General features: G+C 30.3%; 1 protein-coding gene across 1 annotated transcript; it reads left to right on the top strand.

The window, feature by feature from the left end:
• Window positions 1-19,115: 19,115 nt before the first annotated feature.
• Window positions 19,116-19,949, top strand: LOC105138792 (uncharacterized). The gene is made up of 2 exons (XM_011045011.1): window positions 19,116-19,513; window positions 19,614-19,949. Exons 1-2 carry the CDS (start codon window positions 19,262-19,264, stop codon window positions 19,779-19,781), a joined length of 420 nt encoding a protein of 139 aa, XP_011043313.1. The 5' UTR covers window positions 19,116-19,261; the 3' UTR covers window positions 19,782-19,949.
• Window positions 19,950-20,336: the final 387 nt, after the last annotated feature.

The raw sequence follows: 20,336 nt of genomic DNA, 5'->3' as shown, positions 1-20,336 counted from the left end.
TCTGGACGAAAAAGACACGTGTGACTCGTGGCGCGCGTGGCCAGCCACTCCACCAGCGCGTAACAGCGAGTGTGGCCATGTCCGATGTTTGATTTTGACGCGGTTTTTACTAGTGGTTTTGTCTCTTCCTCCTCTACGCAGTGGTATGGCCAAAATAGAATTTTGACAACTTTTATTTTTGAGCAAAATCAAATAATACTTTAAACCATGTGCTTTGATACCAATTGTTAGGAATTCAGACTGGTGATGTACTGATATTTGCTTATAGGAGGCCAAGTATAAACATAATATTTAACGTGGTTCGACAAATCGCGGATATCCACGGGAGAATCGATATTACTAGAGATAGAGAAAGACTACAAAACAAACACATGGAAGAGGAGAACTACACCCACTCAAACTCAACTCCCAGCTCACTGTTGCAATGGTATTAGGGCTACTGCCATTGACAACCCCTCTTTCTTTTTTATTTTCTTACACACACTCACCACTCTCTCACTCTCTCATTTTGCTTAAATAATACCTCTATTTATAGACATCAATGATAAGATAAAATTCAGAAATCATGACATGATTTGTGGTATTAATGATGGTAGCACATAAGTTATACCATTTTATTAATAATTGATACAACTTGATTACATCCTTATTATTATAGGTTTTTGACAATGACAACCCTACTCTTTAGGATATGTCGTAAATGTATTGCTAATTACTTGCAATATCCCAACATATTTTCCCTTGCTTGTTGTCATATATATATATATATATATAAAGCATATTTTTTTTCTTTTGAGCACAGAAAGAAACCAAAGGAAAGGAAGTTTGGTTAATGGGAATACGAAGGACTATAGCATAAAGCCTGACTGACTTAATGGAGTTATACAAAAGCCAATTCTTATCTTTTTGCTGAGAAATTTCTTTTTTTCTTCTACTGTTTTGATAGGTTAATTAGTTTTTTTCTGCTGATTATCCTTTTACACCAGTGCTTAAAATTTTGAACTGTGATTTTTTTTTTATACTGTGTGTTTGTGTGTGTGTGTGTGTTTGATATCAGACCTACAATTAATCACTTTCTTCCTTAGCCACAGGTACTTGATTACTTGTTGTCAAGCAGAACGTCAAGACCTCAACTTCATTGACTTTCGACGAATCAACTGAGCAATTATTTTCAGGGATGATAACTTTTTTCTTCAGTAGACTCAGAACAGTTCCTCAGAAAAATATAAATTAATAAAATTAAAGCATATATACGCCCTGCAGGAACACTTCCAATATATATATAATTGTTCATAAATCACAATCTGTAACTGCATGAACATATATTTTTCTGCTTATCTCCTCTTGAATTATAGAGTAATCATATGATTAGAGCTAGCACGATTTATTTATGTCACCAAAGCCATCGATTTCAAGGCTAGTCAAGCAAATCGTTTTTGGTTGCCAAACACGAAACCACTATGAACACAGACTAGAATTGGATCTAAACATAACTATCAACTTGAAACAAAGTGAAACATAGTATAAAAGATCAAGTTAAAGAAAGCCGAAAAGAAAGAAAAGTGCTTATTTAGGAATTATTTGCTACTCTACAATAACACTTATCATAACCTATTTTTATCATCACAGAAAAAACAAATTAACAAATAAAAAATATTATCAAAAAATATAAAAATAAAAAAAGATGCCCAAACATTCTAAAAATAATTAAAAATTAGTTAAGGATGTTTAAAATTAAAAAAATTAAAATTTAATAATATTTTATTCATCAATAAATAAATTATACTAAATAAACCAATTATAATTTTTTTAAAGGTAGATGATCTTCATAACACTACATTCATATGACAAGACTAATGATATAAACTTTTATGGCCCATCTATTTTCCACCCTCAAACAGTGATAAAACTATTTTTTTTCTTCCTTCTTTTCTCTTTCTCATATGGCCTTTCGTTTTGTTTTTCAATGAACTCAAGATAATTATCAAGACTAATAGCATTAACTATTGATGATCAATTTGAAATTTTTGAGCCAACTTTTACGTGATCCGTCTCTCCTTTTCAATCAATATGGATTAGACCTAACACGGTAGCTATGTATAATATAATACAAATTAAGCAAAGTTAATTCGTTTGAAGCTTTTTAACTCATAATTTGCCTCCCGTTCGCATGATTCGATGCATAATAAAATTAAGTTTGATAAAAAACATAGTAATTAATTTTATATTTATGATATTTTTATATTATATTATTTAAATCAGAATTGAACATGATTTAATCAGATAAATCATATACATGGTGTGATTTAATTATAAATTCATGATGCTTGTACTACTCGGAGTAAAATTTCGAATAATGATGCTTAATTATAAAAAAAATAATATATTTTTTAACCATTACACCAACTCATATAATATGTAGAAATAATAACAAAATGATTATATATGGTAATAATCTGATTAAAGCGGATGCTCTCATCGGTTAATTATTGATATACTATGCATGCATGCAACTCACACACATCATCAAAATCCCTTGTTCCTTATTATATCCTGAATCAAACTATAAAATAAGTGGATGATCAATATCCAAAGTATAATAGAAACTATATATTATATTCGCATGAATGACGACCACATTACATATATACGCGACAATTAATATAATATTACTAACAGCACGTATTTTTTATATAAATGCTTGTGCTTAATTATTCTTTTCTAATTAACTAATCTGGTTAGTCTGATCAAACGTGTGTCACCAAGCGAGAAGCTTGATTGGCCTTCAAATTGAAGGATGTAAGCACTCTGTTAAATAATTAAGCATCAATCTCTACTTGTTAATTAATCCTCTAATATGATGATTAGGCTGTTATAATTAGTAATTTGACATGGGGTGTCTCCATGACAACAAGCACGGAGACATTAGGCATGCCTGAGATTACGTACGCGTTAATCTTCATCAATTTAATTAGTCTTTTAAAAGCATTGCTATGAAAAAAATATTATTATTGTTTTTATTCTTGAATTCTAGGGGTATAACTTAACTAGTTAGGTTTTAGATTTATTTTTTATATATTACTAATTTAAATATTATAAATTTCAAGATTATTAGAAATTTATCTGGTCATTAATTTCAGGAATTTAAAAAATTAATTAAGGTGTATATAAACTAGTTTATATATTTACAGTTAAAAAAATATTTTTATTTATTTTTAATTAAATTTTTATAAGAAGTTAATCGAAAAGATTACTTCTAGTAAGATGAAGAAGGATATCCAAGAAAGCTAACGAGGACGAGGACTAGGGATAGGGTCTAAACTCAAAATATATACCTAGAGAAACTTATGTAGAAATCAATGTATGATAAATATATAATAATACACGACCCCATTTACCTAATATTATGCATTGATGGCTAAAGGTGCATAAGACAATTTTTCATGATTTTTTAATGGTGATGAATACTAAAGGTAATTAACATAATATTGTAGACTATCATTTATGCTCATTTCGTGTATATATGTGCATAAAAAAATACTAGTAAATTAAATTAAAGAACATAGTTTAATTAAATCGTTCACCAGACTCTTAGGATGATGAAGAATGAACTCCAGAGGGAGGGAATAATCCTCTTTTTCCCATGTATATGCTTAATTACACGTGCAATAACACAAGTAAATTGCATTATTGTATACAATGTTTATGTTGCTTCATTATCCCACTAAAGATATGGTAGCTTCTGGCTACAATAATCAACATTATATTATATTTCATCATGCATATATATATATATATATATAGCTAGATTCATTGATGTCAAGGAGGCAAAGACTTGATGATCAATGAAAGAAAAAAAAAATAAAAGAAGGAAAATCTTCTTGTCGGGAGCCGCCACCAGGCGTCATATGTTAAATCGTGGCAGCCTGTTGATGGTTTGATCTAGCAAAACAATGTCTCCTGTGCATGGTCCTGCTTGATACGTTAATTACATGTCCAGCTTTTAGGATTTGCTTTGTGCATGGGTTACCCAGAGAAGTTGCATATCTGTCATGGTGACCACCTCAACCGCTATCGATGTGCATGGAAACTTGGTAGATTAACTCAAAATATTTATCTCACGTTAGAAAAACAAAATCTCTCTTATAAGTATAGATTTTTACTGTATAGTAAATTAAATGAAAATGATAAACTCTCTTAATAGTTTTTTCAATGATATTATATTAAAAAATAAAATTTACAATTTGAATTAATATTTTTTAAATTTTTTAATTAATTTTGATAAAATTTACAATTTAAATTAACATTTTTTTTTTTAAATTTTTTAATTAATTTTGATATTCTACTTATGGGATAAAACTAAGTAGCAGCTATTCAATTTAATTTTAAATATAATTGTTATATTATTTTTAATAATTTAAGCAATAATTTAAGCTGCTGAATGAGATTTCTAAATATAATTTATGTTATTCTCACATTACTTTATGTTTAGTTTTTTTAATTAAATAAATATATATTATAAAATTCGAACTCGTGACCGTTTGACTATCAAAACTATGATGAACTATCTTAATCCAATAATTTAAATTGTTATATGAGATCTTAAAATATGATTTATATTATTTTTTAAATAAATATTAATATACCAAAACAATATAAAAACATTAAAATATCTATTTTAAAACAAAAAAAAATCAATATTTTTAAAACATAAAAATAATCAAAAAAAAAATTAATATTTTTAAAACATAAAAATAATCAAAATCATGATGCACGGCAGAGGCATCCAGCTATACATGGCGCAATGAAGCAGATTGATTTGAAACTGAAAAGCACTTGCCACTTCACATGTTTGAACTTAGATTGATTGGTACAGCTGCGAAGAAACAATGTATAAGACACATTTATTGGACGAACTCATCTTGGACACTGTGGCCTATGAATCTATGATTGCAAAAGTTAAGGAAGTTCTTGGACGCTACGGGGCCACGAAGCAACAATGTAATTAATGTTGAGGTGTGTACGATTCCATAAGAACTTAATTAGCCCTATGATTTCGATGAATATTGAGGCCGGAATTATTCAAAGCCAGATATAGCAAGGTTGACACTTCTGGCATGTTAGAATAGCCTGCGTGAAATAAATTTTATCTCTCTGGGTCTCGAGGATAATTTTAAATTTTTTTATTTAAATTTTAGTCTAGATATTCTGAGTTTACTTTACCCGCTCTATTGCGGTCCACATTTAATTTTTTAGAATCATATAATACTGAAGTGGTAACACCACATGCAGTTCATGGCAGTTGAGTTTGTGGAAAATATAGTGGGATCAACCTTTTGGCGCAGCCAAGAGAGAAAATTCAAGCTTTAAGATTTTGTCGCATTGTCTTGGGTGGCTGAAGTAAGAGGCCTTCGCTAGTATTTGCTATCACATAAAAAAACTGGTCAAGGTTTGTGCCAACCCATCCCAAACTAGGCAACATCTTAAGAACACCTTTATATCTATGTATAACTGAGTCCTGATAATAGCGTTAATCACATCTTGATTTTCTCTGCAAATCATCCTGATAATGGAGTTTGTGATTTCTTAAATATGATTAAACCTTTGAAGTTAATTTATTTTTAGATTTGAATTAGAATCATGCCTATTAAATTAATATTAAAAATACTTATTTTATCCAATCAAGAAATTTACATGATTATCATTGGTTAACATTTCACATTATATTTTTATTACTTATATTTTATCTTAGACTTAACTAATTTTTCTAGGAATTTTTCACCTTTAGTATTAAAAATTTCCGTTTAAATTTATTATTTTTAGTTGTGAATTATTCTATTTAACATTGATTTACCAATTTTTGAGTTTAGGGTTTACATTACCCTTCTAAAAAAATAAGTGGACTACCGGTTAGAGGTAATACAGTTTTTTTGCAGGGTCTATTAGTCATTATTATATTGATGGGAACAACTTGATCTTTTCATATTTTTAAAACATAATAAAATAATTAAATTACTCTCAACATAAAATTCTCTTTAACTGTCACTTATGAGTTTTTTTTTTATAATATGTTTTTAGTTATAATTAAGTTGATTGAGGAAAAATCTCATATTTTCATAAATACAGTATATTATTTAAAGCCAAAACATGTTGGCGCATGCATGCATCAATGTGTTTATTACTCTTTTATGTTCATACAATGCGTTACATTGTTATAATCTCGACACCGTGTAGTTTACTAACCTTTGATTTGGCATTGATTTTTTTTTCCTTGTTTTTTCCCATATTTTCTCTCTCATACTTGTTTTCCATGTCCAACCCTTCAAATTTTCAAAGCAGCACTTTAATTATTATTTTTTCCATCAAATATGGTCTTTGTTTGTTTAATTACTATTTGTTTTATTTAAAATAATTTATTAAATTAATTTTTTTTAATTTCATTCTTATTGAATTTTTTATCTATTAAAATTGATACTCATTCTATTGATTACTATTTCTTTAAGATAATTTTTAAATTTGATTTTTTTTAATAATTTTATCATTTTTCAGTTTTTTCCTATTAGATTTGATCCTTGTTTTTTTGATTTTTTTACTTTGATAGTTTTTTTAAATTTATTGTTTTTGGATTTTATCCTTTAATATTAAACTGGTTGAGAACTGATCTTTTTGCTTGAGCCCGAGTCTAGAATTTCACAGGTTATAAATTTATAAGATTAATTAATCCAGGTTTAAGAGATTCTCCTGAGTGCTTTTATGCTTTTTTTAAAAAAACTCATTTTTTCCAGTTTTAATTTTTAGCTTTTATTTAATTGGAGATTAAGCTCCCTTGTTTGTTTAGTTTTAATTTTTTACTTGCAGATTGGACAAAATGGTTTCGGTTCAAAACTAAAATTTTAGGATTAAAAACCATTTGAATATGTTATTAATGCGAATAAAAACTAGATTATTGATTAATCATGCATAAGGCAGGTGCATGTGCAAAGAAATGAATGAAATTGGTCCTAATTAAGGGGGTAAAGCAATATTCTTTCCAAGAATATGAAGAATATTGTCTATAAACCCAACCACTGCCTAGAAAATTAACCCAATAACCAAGACCCTATCAAACCCATGAATCAGTATATTTGACTTCTAAAACATGTATTTTTTATCCAAACAAGTCACCTAAATAAACATGCTTGAATCTAGAAAACTAACAAAAAAATATATCAAAATCAAGCATGAGATGCCAAATCCAAAAAACTAACAACATAAAATTGTCTACATGTTTATGTAATATCAATTCAAAATTAGTTTATTCAACTTATTTTTATACATGAACAAGCTCAACAAGCTAAAGATAAACATACTTGCTTTAAACATGGATAACTTAAACTAAACTAAAGTTTAAAACAACATTTATATATCAAAATGAGAATTTAAACAATAATTTAAGTACATTAAAAACATAAAGAAAATATTAAAATAACTTTATTAAACAAAAAAATAAAAAACAAAGAGGTGAATACAATATTTGTTATTAAGCATTCAAAATTCATTTCTTATGTATGAAACTATAAACAATAAACAAAACAAACAATAAAAACAATACAAACAGGCCACAAAGAACCTATTTTTGGCTATGTAATGTATACCTAGAATAAACATTTTTTTTAAATATATTTTTCTTTAAGATTTTTTTGCCTCTTGCAAGCTTACAAAGCTTTAGGAAAACTTGGTTTTTATTTTTAGATCTCTAACCTTATATTTCGTACTGTTATTACTTTATTTTTTCTATCTTTTCTTATCCTTTTTCTTTTTTCCCCCTAGTTTTTATTTTTCTTTCTAAACATGTTTGGGGGGGGTATTTATAAGGTTTTTAGAGATCTTAAATCTATTTCTGACCACTTGATTTTAAGAGAAGTGATGTGAACCTTTGATAATGGCTTATTGAGGAGCCTTTGTGTGTAAACACATAAAAATCAAATCGAATTTTAAAAGATAGATGTGCTGCCGGGGATGACCGAGTTGCCCACTTTCAAGGCTTCATCTGAGACATTATGACAACAATTTCGCTTAAGACTACCTAAAGTTGGTAGAGGAGATGCACATCTTTTATTTTTATCCAACATTGCTCAATTTAAAGGTCTGTAGCTCCATATTCAAGCTTTTGAAGATGTCATCTTAATAAACCCAAACTGTCAAGGTCGACTAAGTTGCCTAGTTTTAAAGCCTCATCGAAGCAATTCTAATATCATCTTTTGCTTAAGATCACCTGAATTTGATAAAGGGGATGCACACCTTTCATTTGAATCCGATCTTGTTAAATTTAAAGATCTGTAGATCAACACTCATATCTTTGAAGTTGTCAATATGATCAGCTCCAAGTCTTAAAATTAAGTGATGACTGATCAAAGATAAGATGGTAGGGGCTTCTATGGAAAAATTAGAATGTAAACGTCAAATTTCATGAAAATAAAGTTTTAGAGGGGATGTTCCTTTTCATTTGCAGAAATCCCATGCTATTTGGAGGTCTAGAACACTAGAATGAATTCTTGGAAGTGCCAACCTGTTCATTATGAATTGTCAAGGAAGAAAATGACTAAAGACTAAACGACACGTCATCCTGGTTAAAATCCTAAAAATTAGGGTATTAATTTGTGATTTGGCAAAGTTTCACTTTATTCTATATTCTTCTAATTATGGCACGTGCACCCTTATTTGATACAAAATTTCACTTTAGTCCCTATTCTGCCAAGTTTCATTTTAGCCCTTAAGTTGGCTCACTTTTTCCATTTGGTCTTTGGCTTCGAGTTTGTGTTTTTTTTTACTTTTAATTGACAAACAAACTTCTAATTTTTTCAATTTAGCCTTTGATTTGATTAATTTCAGTATTTATATTCACATGTCTTTTGCAGTTTGATCCTTCATTTTGAATTTGTGCATTTTAACTCTCAATTGACTAATAAACTTTTAATTTTTTTCAATTGAGCCCCTGATTTGGTCAATTTTAGCCCCTAAATCAATGTATTTTTTCCAGTTTGGTCATTGGTTTTGGATTTCTTCAATCGAGTCACTAATTGTCTATTAAACTTCAATATTTATGTAATTAAGCCCCTGATTTGACCAAATATACTCCTAAAAATTGCAATTTGACCCTCAACCTTTAATTTCTTCCAATGAAAATCTAAATTGACTTTAAAAATCAATTTTCATGCAATTAAGCCCTCAATAAATTCAAATACATCTTGAATAGTTTTTATTTTATCCTTAAACATCTATTTTTGAATTTTCTTACTAAAATTGAATTTTTTTTATTAATAAGGTCTTCATCAGTTAAAAATATATTGTAAAATTTTTCAATCTTGTATAATTGATCTTCCTCAACCAATCTTCAGTGATTTCATGAGCATTTTGGGATACTCTTCTCACTAATATATATATATATATATATTCTTCTAACATTTTTTTTATTTTTGTATTTTCTCCTAACTTTTTTATTTTTATTTTTATTTTTTAAATGTTTTTATAGGATGCAAAAATAGATAACAACAAGATACTCATTTTATAATATTTTATAGGATGCAAAAATAGATGACAACAAGATACTCATTTTATAATATTTTATTTGATATGCTTTCAGAGTCATTGTTCTAGCTATGTGGGCAGCGTCGTCATATGTCCTTTCATAATCACATTAAAACTATTTTGGTGAGCTTTTTTAGTGGTGAGTCAGTGTTCATGATATAATAACAATAAGTCTCTAATAAGCTTTTATTTCTTCTCTGATCTTTACAATTTATTTTTTAAAAATATTAGTGTCATATATATATATATATATATTGGTTAGACAACTATCTAGGAGGCCTTTATTTTTTATGGCTCTAAGTCCTAACAGCTCATTAGGCAGTCGAAAAGGCCCCCTCTATTATGGCATAGCCAATGGCAGATCCCCTCCCCTCAGACTCCATAAAGGCTATGACATATCAAATTAATTGAAAAAACCGATCCAAAGTATCAAACCGGAAAAAAATACACTTACAATTCTTTTTTTAAAAAAATAAGTGTGGTTCAGTTTCAGAGCTCAAAAACCAAATTATACCGAACCATTTTTTAGAAAATAAAAAACAATAAAAAACTAAAAAAAGCCTACTCTTATTATATCAATACCAATTTAAAAGGGCCAACTATAAGGCCCATGTAAACATTTTTTTTTAAATAAAAAACCAAATTGTTGGATTTGAGCTAGGTATTCGGTTTGGTTCAATTTAAAATAAATAAAACCTGATTATGCCAGATTTTTTTATTCGAACCGAGCCGAACCAACTGCATGCTTACCCCTAGTTATAGCTGTAGCTAGATTTCACTCTTCTAAGGAAACAGTAACTTGTAGAAATGAAGAAAACAGCAAAATATGATTTCGCATCCCGCTACTTTTTCTTCCCCATGAGCATGAACATATTTGAAAGATTGTTCCAGCTGATTCAAACAGTTCACATGCACAGATTATTCATCCTGGAAAACTCTAGATGAGTTGGCATGATGAATGAATGACGCACACAGCATCAATGCATGACAAAAATGGGGTTTTCTTATGAATGACGCACTCAACATCAATGCATGGCAAAAATGGGGTTTTCTTACTTTGTTAAACCTACAGCTCAACACTCAATCATCACCTCACGAAATGTCATGCACTGCGTTGTTAATTTGGAAAGAAACAATGCTGTCCACAAATTGCTTCCCACTGAGCCATCGAGTATATGAAGGAATGGTTCCTTAAGTCTGCCTTTCACATGCACGTCAAGATTTCATGCTGCATTTCCGCTCTTAGAGGCCTTTCACATCACATGTACAGATATTCAATTAATATTGCCTCCTCCACGTAACAATTTGTGAAGGAAAATAAACTAGGAAGCAGTGACCGGCAATAATTGGAGAAATCCATGCTCACTCTATGACTTGTTCAGAGCAATTCATCTGGGTATTTGTTTTCTTCAAGAACAGGAGGGGATTGCTGTCAGAGTCTCGTAATGACTCTTTGGATGGGTACATCGAGCCAAGTTGAACTACAGGGAGTATCCCCTGCTATTCATGAAGAAGATAACAAAACACAGCTTCAGAACATCCATGAAAAATATGGAATATCATTCTCAAATTCTAAAATGACAGTAGTAAACAATAAACAGCAGTTTAGCTCCCATATATTTTTGGGTCACCAAGCATGAGTTGATCCCGTAGCTAACATATAATACCCTGTTAAGGAAATAATCATGATATATACTCTTCATTATTTCATAATCAATAAAATGAAGAAATTAAGGAATTGAACAAATTAAGATAATTGAAAATTTGTTTTTATCATTTAACCAAAGGAGATCGTTATCTTTCTCTTCTATTTTTAATTTCCACATGGTTGTAAATATTAGCTTCCTCTTCTGCAGCGGACAACTTCATGTTATTCATAGATCACTTTAAAACACTTTTTTAATTCTGTTCATTGTCTATAAAATATTTTATTTACTATCCTCTTCAATGATATATCAACTCATAATTTATTGATTCATCTTCTTTGATAAAACTATCACTGTTGTTATTATGAAACCATAACTGTGCCTTTTGTGTCGTTTCTATTTGGGTATTTACTCCTTGTTTATTGTTATATCCAAGTGCAAATATGAGATTTTAACTTCGAATTTGATTCACAGTGCATGATTGTTTCCGCTGATGTTCTTATGGTTATAAATATTTTCTATAATTTGCTTTATTCTATTTTCTTATGTGTTCTGTTGTTGTAATACTATATTAATCAAATAATGAAATAATATCCTTTTCTTCTATTCTAAATTTCTACAACACCCATTTAATGCATGTTAGACAAATTGAGATAGCATCACAGCACATTCAGTTCGCCTGAGTCTGTATTGAGAAAAAAAAGAGAGCAGTAGGATTCATCAGAATGAGAGATGCAACAGTGATTACTTTTGGTTCTCCATTTCATGAGATAATGGGAGTTTTACTTCTAATAGCTTACTAACTCATCCTAAGAAACTCTGAAGAAAAATAAACTTTGAATGGTGTGGCATGATTCTTCACGAGTTTACTTCTGTGAACTGGGTTAAAAGAATGATAAAAAGTAATTTAAAACCAATTTTGAGCATCCCTCAATAGCGTGGTTTTTGGTTTAAAATGATTGTTGATTCTTTGTTATAATATCATGAAATTTAATGAATAGTTTCAATTTATTTAATAAAATTTAGTATAAGATAGAGGCAGTCCTGATAATATAAAGCCATTCTTCAAGGTTCATCAATAAATTAATATTTTAGGTTGAGATAATTCTTTGTCGAAGATATCTAAAAAAAATGCAGGTTGCAGATTCATCTAAGGTTTTATATCCAAAATGATTGTCATTTTCCCATCAAGGAATTCATGAAGTATAAGAAATCATCTCCAGAATCTGGTCATGTATATTACCAGTAGCTAGTCACATGAACGCCTCTCGAAGTTTCAAGCTTCATGGACACATGTTATTCCAACAGCATGATCCGAAGCCTATAGAATACATTTAGTTGAGGAATGAGGTCATGCCATAGCAGTTTTGGTATTCTTTTCTCTAGAATGAAGACTGACGCTCTACGTAAAGCTACCATTTAGTACTTGCATAAACTGCATAGAAACAGAAGAACTCTTATCATGGAAAACGATCCGAAATTGATGTGATGGACTAGATAAAAGGATAGAGTTGGGAAAGCAGAAGCATAGAGCTGAAGCACAAACAAAAGGGTAGAGTGTTGAAGCACAGATGATGCTGAAGCACAAAAGGTCTGGAGATGAAGAACCAAGACATGAACTTAAGCATCGATCATATAGCATTTTTGTCAAATCTCACATGGTATTCTAAAAGTGTTTTGACAGATACTTCAAAATTAGCATTTCAAAAGACGAAGTTTAGGCTGAATTGTATTAAATAAACAGTAAGAAACTTCATTTATCACTAGAAATTATGTGGTGAAAAACATTTCACGGAACAGAATGTCTATAAAAGTGCAGAAATCTCATTACCGAAGCATTTTCAGCTCCGGAAAATCAAGGTTAAAGTAGGCACGTATAAGTAGCTAAATGCAGTTAAACAGCAGATGAATCAAACTAAAACTTCCACAACATGTCTGCCGAAGGAGAATCTCTTTATATCTCACACTGTCAGTATCGCTTGTTGCGCTGAAAGATTGCTGATGGCAGCAACGATTCCCATGTCTGACTGTCCGCATTGCAAAAACCCGCCTTGGGTACTAAATGCCTTCATCAACGAAGCACCTGGATCCACCCATTAGACGTGATAGCTGCCTTGCCCATGTTCCGCAGCCAACATGAACCACCATTATGATCTCTGATCTGGAGGGGATGCTTTCAGATATTTGAACATCAGTGGTGGATTAGTGGGAAATAGCCTCCTGCCAGTTAGGGCAGCCCATGACACCTAATGCAATCTAGCCAACTTGGGTTCAATTTTTGTTTCTGCTAAAGACTATCCAGCAACTATAAATTACAATAGAATATACACATAGAAACTCGGCATTGTTCAATAAAACTGGCCATATAAAGGTTTCACTTAGCTTAATTGATCGTCCTTGGACGGAAAGCTTTACCTGTGATCTTTGTGGGTAGGAAAGCTAATTTCCACAAGGATGGTATCATCTAGATACTAAACTTAAGAATTTGGATGACAGAAAAGGCCTACAATGGGACAATCGTTGGAAGCTAAGAGGATGTCTCTACAGAAACAATGAAAGATTATGTGAGCGTGCAGAAAACATTCCATCTGATTGTGTGTGTAGCTTTAAGATGGAACTATAAATATATATTTCAAGCATCATTCAGGAGTTTTAACATAAGTAGCTTTAGAGCATATTTGAGAATATTTGAGAATGATATGCAAATTATATTTTTAAAAAATTTAAATTTTTTTATATTTTTTATTAAAATTTAATATGTTTTGAATCGTTTTAATGTATTGATGTCAAAAATATTTTTTAAAAAATAAAAAACATCATTACATGCATTTCAATACAAAATATTATTTGAAAAATATTTACAATCACACTATTAAACAAACTATTAAAATAAAACTATAAATATATATTCCAAGCATCATTCAGGAGTTTTAACATAAGTTTATTATATTTAGTCTCATCAAATATATTCCATTGCATCGTCACATTACCCTGCATTGACGATATTGTTAATTTAATATGCTTTTAGTCAATATATTGGTGTATTACATGTGGTATTATTATATTTATATAAATATATATTTATTATTCATAAAATTTTAATTTATTTTTAATATTATATAGATTTTAATATGATTAATAAAATTTAATTTAATTATTCCTAAAATAGTTTAGGATATTTATAAGAATCTTAATATAATGAATTTTCTTATTAAATTAAAAAAAAAAGGTTTTCCAAAGAAAATTTGTATTAAATAAAATTTATTATATTTGAGAAGTAATTTTAGTCCTGGTATAATCAAGTAGGGACTTGATTGATTAAATTTTTAAAATTATCTTCAAATAATATATGAATATTATTTAAGAGGTAAATTGATATTTTATCTATTTACAAGGTTGTTTTAATTTTCTTATAAATAGTAAGATATACCTTTTATTTGTTGTTGTTGTTGTGTTATTTGTTAGATAAAAAAACTATGTAAGTCACGGAATAAAAAGCTAACATTATAGATATAATAATATTTTTCTTCTAAATAAGAATTTAAGAGATTTTTTACTAATAATTCATGTAAATTACTGTTGAAAGTGGGATAATTAGACGGTTTAAAGATCTTTATATAATAAATTATTAAACAACACTATCTGATAGGATTTTAGAAATTCTTGAATAATTTTATTTTATTGTTTCTATTAGATGTATGATATTCAGAAAACTCAACAATGCTATAAAGCATTCATTAGATAATTAAAATTATTGATTATATATTTTAATTTTTATTAGTGTTAATTGTAAATTAATCTTATGAGCATAAATTATTTTTTTCAAAATCAATATTTTATCTCATGCGCTGCCACTAGGTGTAGTGCAGTGACACCACTACCGCCGCTATTAAGGGTCATGTTGACGTGGACAACCCACATTGATAGCAGCAACAACAAGAAAATGACACATATACACTCGTGCGTGACAATGAAGAATTTGTTAACCATGCTGGTTAAAGTAAGTTGGTTACAAGGGTTATTATATGAGAAAAATATGTCGACAACAATGGTAGAGGCTTGATTGTGATGATGAACCGAAATGGCAAAAATTAAGCAAAGGTTTGGAAAAACAAGCAAGGTTACCAATTTGGGTTAATAGATACATAAATAATGGGATATAAACTCTACATTGAAGTAATAATGGCAGAATAAATATATAATAAAATGAGGAGGCTTAACTCTTAATAAGAAGATTAAAATATGTTGTAAATGTCGTATAGCTTGTAAATGCTCCTACGAGAACCATTACTTATAGGTCGGAAAGATACTAGGGTTACATAAATGCTTAATACACCTTCTATATTTGATGTGTTTTTGCATGTACATCATATCCTCCACCGCAATTTGACATTGCGTTCCAATTTATTTTTTTCATAGATTTTTTTAAAGATACCAATCCATGTTATGAAGCTAAAAGCACTAGGCAGCCCACATTGATAGCAATCCATGTTATGAAGCTAAAAGCACTATATGATATGTATGGTAAACTAAAATGGAAGGATGACTTATCTTGTTTGGAGGACAATTGTATGCTTTTAAGAAAATATGGTGGTTTTGCTATTTTGTATATAAAGATCTTGTATATAAAGTGTGTGTAAATATATTTATAATGTGATTTGTTGATGATGAGCTTAAGAGTATAATGGGGGTTTGCTTTTATGGCATTATATAAAGATCTTGTATATAAAATGTGTATAAATATATTTAAGCAACTGTTTTCAGAGTTGCAAACACTATGTTTTTCAAACTTTTTCAATTTAGTCATTTTTTTCATATTCTTTACCTTTTACTAACTGGTCATCCCACTTATCATCACTTTAATAAGAAGAAAACTTAAAACTTCTCAAAATCTTAATGATTTCTTTAGAAAGTAGAAGGGAAAGAAAAAAAACAGAAATATAAGAAAAATAAGAAAGATCATTGTTTATAGGCCAAGTAGCTCCCTCAATTCACCATTGACTTCCGCCATTTTGACCGCTAGCCAAACATTATCGTCGTGCAGTGTGTCCTACTCTTTCTCTTTTCGTTCTTCTTCTTCTGCTACATTTCCCCATTTCCACTATTCTGCAAAGTGAACAGTGGAGAGTGTCTCCACTGTTCATGGGTCGGTCTGGATCCAACTCGGTAAAATAAAAAATCCAAAAAAGTTTTTAGAAATTGTATTTTATTCTAAAAACTAATGGTAAATATTATTCAATGGCACTACATAATTATATTAGAAGGAAATCGCATAATGACGTAACATTTATAGAATTTTATTGCAATCTCAATTAAATCGCATAATGACGTAATATTTATAGAATTTTATTGCAATCTCAATTTTATTTCTAATGATATTTTACCTAAAATTATTACACGGTCAGGAAGCCATGAAAACTATAGTCTTTGTCAAATGAATTTTGTACTGATAAAATTGCAGATAGTTTAATGGAACAATAAAAAATACTTTATATAAAGTATTGTTTATTTCATAATGCAATAGTAGTAGTTAAATCTATAATATTTTAATTAAAAACTATCAATATTAATATATGTATTTTTTTAGTTATTTTATAATCTCAATTTGAAAAGCATTTTTAACCAAACACATTAAACTATTTTTTATTCAATTTCAATTTCAATTACAATTTTAACCAAACATATATTTTACAAAACCAACCTCAACTAAAAATATTTTTTATAAAATATTTTTTTTCAAATCACAACTATAAAATTTACCACAATATCAAACATACCTATTAATATTTATGATGAAATGTTGTGAATTGAGTTTTGTTGGTAGGGATTTGTATATGTGAATCTTTGTTTAAATTAAAAAAAAAACAATTAGCCTATTTTAGGCTAATACAACTAAATCTATTATATTTGTTCAATTAGATCATCTACCAAATCAATTCTTCATTTTTATTCTTTTTACACATAATTCATCTTGATATCACCTGCACAAAACATGTGACAGTTCTTCGTTTTACTAGGGATGCTAGTTTACGGTGAGGGGTAAAAAATATTAGGGGTTATTACTAAAATAAAACTTTTAAAGGTCATGTCTCTTGAGAAAGTATTACAAAATTAAATCATATTTGGTAATTCAAGTAGTTTTTCTAATAAATTATTTAAATACTACCAAATAAATATTAAATTAGTCTTTTTATCTCTCCATTTTTTAAGCATTTTTCTTGCCTTGCATACAATACACAAAATCACCACTTTCCTCCGAAACATTAATGTGAAGAAATTTCTTAAAATAAAAGAACCAATTCTTAGTCTAAAATTAAAAATCATATCCTATTTAGAAAATTCATTCATTTTCTTAGAAGATACATCAAGCTCTATGCGTTTGAATTAAGGTCCCCTTTTATCAATTCTCCATGATTTGCCCTTGTGTTTTCTTTCAAATTAACATTTGATGATCTCCAAATTAGCGATAAAAGGCAAATTCCTCAACAATTAATTTACTCTAAATTTCTTTTCTATAGAATACAATATGCTTTAATTAAGTATTATTTATTATATATGTATGTTCATACTAATTATACTAATGCGAATTATTATTGTGAATTGATTTATAATTGGAAACTTGATCTTTTAAATTGAATATGATTCCTAATTAACAACAATATGATTTAAATTGAATATGATTCCTAATTAACACTACTGAAAAAGAATTTTGACCAAGTCAGCGCTTCATTTTTCCTATTCTTAGAATCTAGAAATTTCTAGTTTCGAAAATTCTATGTACAAGAAAAATATATTGTGAAGAAAAAGGAATATTATTAACCATTCTCAAAATCTAATCACGAAGAAATCCTTCAGAAAATTCAAGCACCTGATTTTTCGACGGTCCTACGTAGACTTTGTCGTGTCCTTATCCACATCTCCCACTCGCGTAACCGACACGTGTCACCAACCCAGTTCCCTTGCCAACCTCCCCTGAAATAGTGAAATGTGCCCCTCATAGCCTGAACCTTAATTAGCTCTCTTTAAGTGTATGACAAAGTTTCCTCTAGATCATCGCCAGATCAAGAATCTTGTGGCTTTTTTCACGAATCTCCAAAGTTAACGATTTTTCAAGAATTTGGGGTGTTGTTTTGTTATTTGTACATCAGCAGGGTGTTGTGTCAATCAGGAATGAGAGTGGTTCAGGGAATGAAGGAGCAGTCATCAATGTGTGATTCTAGCACCATCAAGTCTTTGAGAGATTCTGCTAGTTCATCTTCTTCTTCTTCTTCTTCAAAGCAGGCAAGGCGTTTCTCTGGTTCTGTTGATTCAAGTGGTTGTAAGATTGCCAAGAACGATAAGTATAAGCAAGCTGAGGAGAGCCTTAGGACTGTCATGTTCTTGAGCTTCTGGGGTCCTAACTGAGCATCGTCAAGAAGCAGCAAGCTAGCTGTTGGTGTTCGTCTGTTTTAGCTCTTAGAAAATATTTCTGTATCCCTTCGAGGTCTATTTACCAAGCAATTTCTGTACAAGTGTAAATGCAAAATGGTGGTCTAGAGTATATTCAATTATGAAATCTTTATTTGTATAGTTATTTTTGTTATCTCTGTCTGGCAAAAGATACCATTAACATCAAATTAGAGAAAGGAAGACTTAATTCGGTGATTTGACAAGTATCTCATCTTCCCTGCCATTTATCTCTAGATCATGGTAGCCTGGTATCGTTTCCTTCTGTGCTTAATGGCAATCGGCAAGATAAGTAGGACTTGCTTGGGCTTGTACAGTTTGTGTACTGCTTAATGGCAATCGGCAAGATAACTTGGACTTGCTTGGGCTTGTACAGTTTGTGTGTGAGCCCAAAATGTAATTTGAATACATGCTCTAGGTTCCAAATGGCCCAATCATGGGAGGAAACAGGATGGAATTTTTTCCTTGGCCATAATCCATCTCCAATCTCCACCACATAAAGAAAACAGAACTGATAAGCTAGCTTGTTCAGCTTCGCTGTGCCTTTAGCTTCAAAACCTTGAAACCTTTCCTCAGAGCTCTCAGCTGAAAACTGAAAGACTATGAGTTCACTTAAACTTTACAAGAGTTGTTATCAATCACCATTTCTTCCTAACCTCCACAAAAAGATGGTAAAACAAACCACTATTGCTCCAAACAAGCTGGTTCACGGAAGAAAGCTAGCAGTGAGGGCATGCGGTGGACTAGAATCTGAAAAGAATTCGGGAAGACGAAGTTTCTTGAGTCTTGAAGAAGCTGGTCTAGTTGAAATGTCCGGTCTAAGCACCCATGAAAGGTTCCTATGCCGTTTAACGGTATTTCTTTCTTAAGAACTTGTTCAAAACGTATCAACACATGCATGTATTGAAGAATTACTGAATAGTTTCAATAATTTTGCGTGTGTGTGTGTTACAGATATCATCATTAAACCTCTTAAGTGTTATATCAGAGCAAGAAGGGTGTACAATTGAGGAGCTGAATGCTGGAAGGGTATGCGACTGGTTTTTGAAAGATAAGCTGAAAAGAGAGCAGAATATAGAGTCCGCAGTGCTTCAATGGGATGATTCTGAACTCCAATTTTGAGCCTTTTTACTCTTCTCTTTATTTAATTAACAAAAGAGCTCATTTAGGGATATCATGGGATTGAGTTATAGCGTTGTTCGTGACTATACATGCTTTATGCGTAACTGTCTTTTCCATTAGAGCACCATATTGATCCAGTTTCTATGAGTGCTGATTTCAAATTGGAAGTTAATGCAGACCCATAATCCTGTGATCCCAACTAGAATCACCTGCAATTTTGCCTTTCTCATGGCAGAGGGCACGTTGGGAGGCATCAGACTTCACATCCTTACCGCTTTGCAGAGGCATGTGTTCTTCGTAAACAGTGCCCTCAGGCACAGTCGGTTCCCCCCACCGCCACCTCCATCATTTTTTAAGGGGTGGCGCCCCCTCTCCTAGTGTTAGGAGAACAAAACAAAATGAACATAACCTTTCTCATCATAGCCCAAAACCTTAGCATTCTTAACCAAGTAGTGAACTAGTGGATTTATCAGCTCCCGACATTCCCTGGTACAGTGATCTTAACAATCTTGGGATGTGGCGCACAACATTGAAAATCTCTCAACGGAGGCTTCC

This window comes from Populus euphratica, unplaced genomic scaffold (genome assembly GCF_000495115.2).
Source record: "Populus euphratica unplaced genomic scaffold, PopEup_1.0 scaffold159.1, whole genome shotgun sequence".
In the NCBI taxonomy this organism is placed as follows: Eukaryota; Viridiplantae; Streptophyta; class Magnoliopsida; order Malpighiales; family Salicaceae; genus Populus; species Populus euphratica.
Note: the sequence above shows the minus strand (reverse complement) of the source record. Positions and strands in the feature narration are given on the sequence as shown.

Excerpts from the sequence above, each read along its gene's own strand:
- LOC105138792 (XM_011045011.1), top strand. The coding sequence starts at position 19,262 with ATGAGTTCACTTAAACTTTACAAGAGTTGTTATCAATCACCATTTCTT. Across the intron at positions 19,514-19,613 it reads GGTTCCTATGCCGTTTAACG|ATATCATCATTAAACCTCTT; the intron begins GTATTTCTTTCT and ends TGTGTGTTACAG.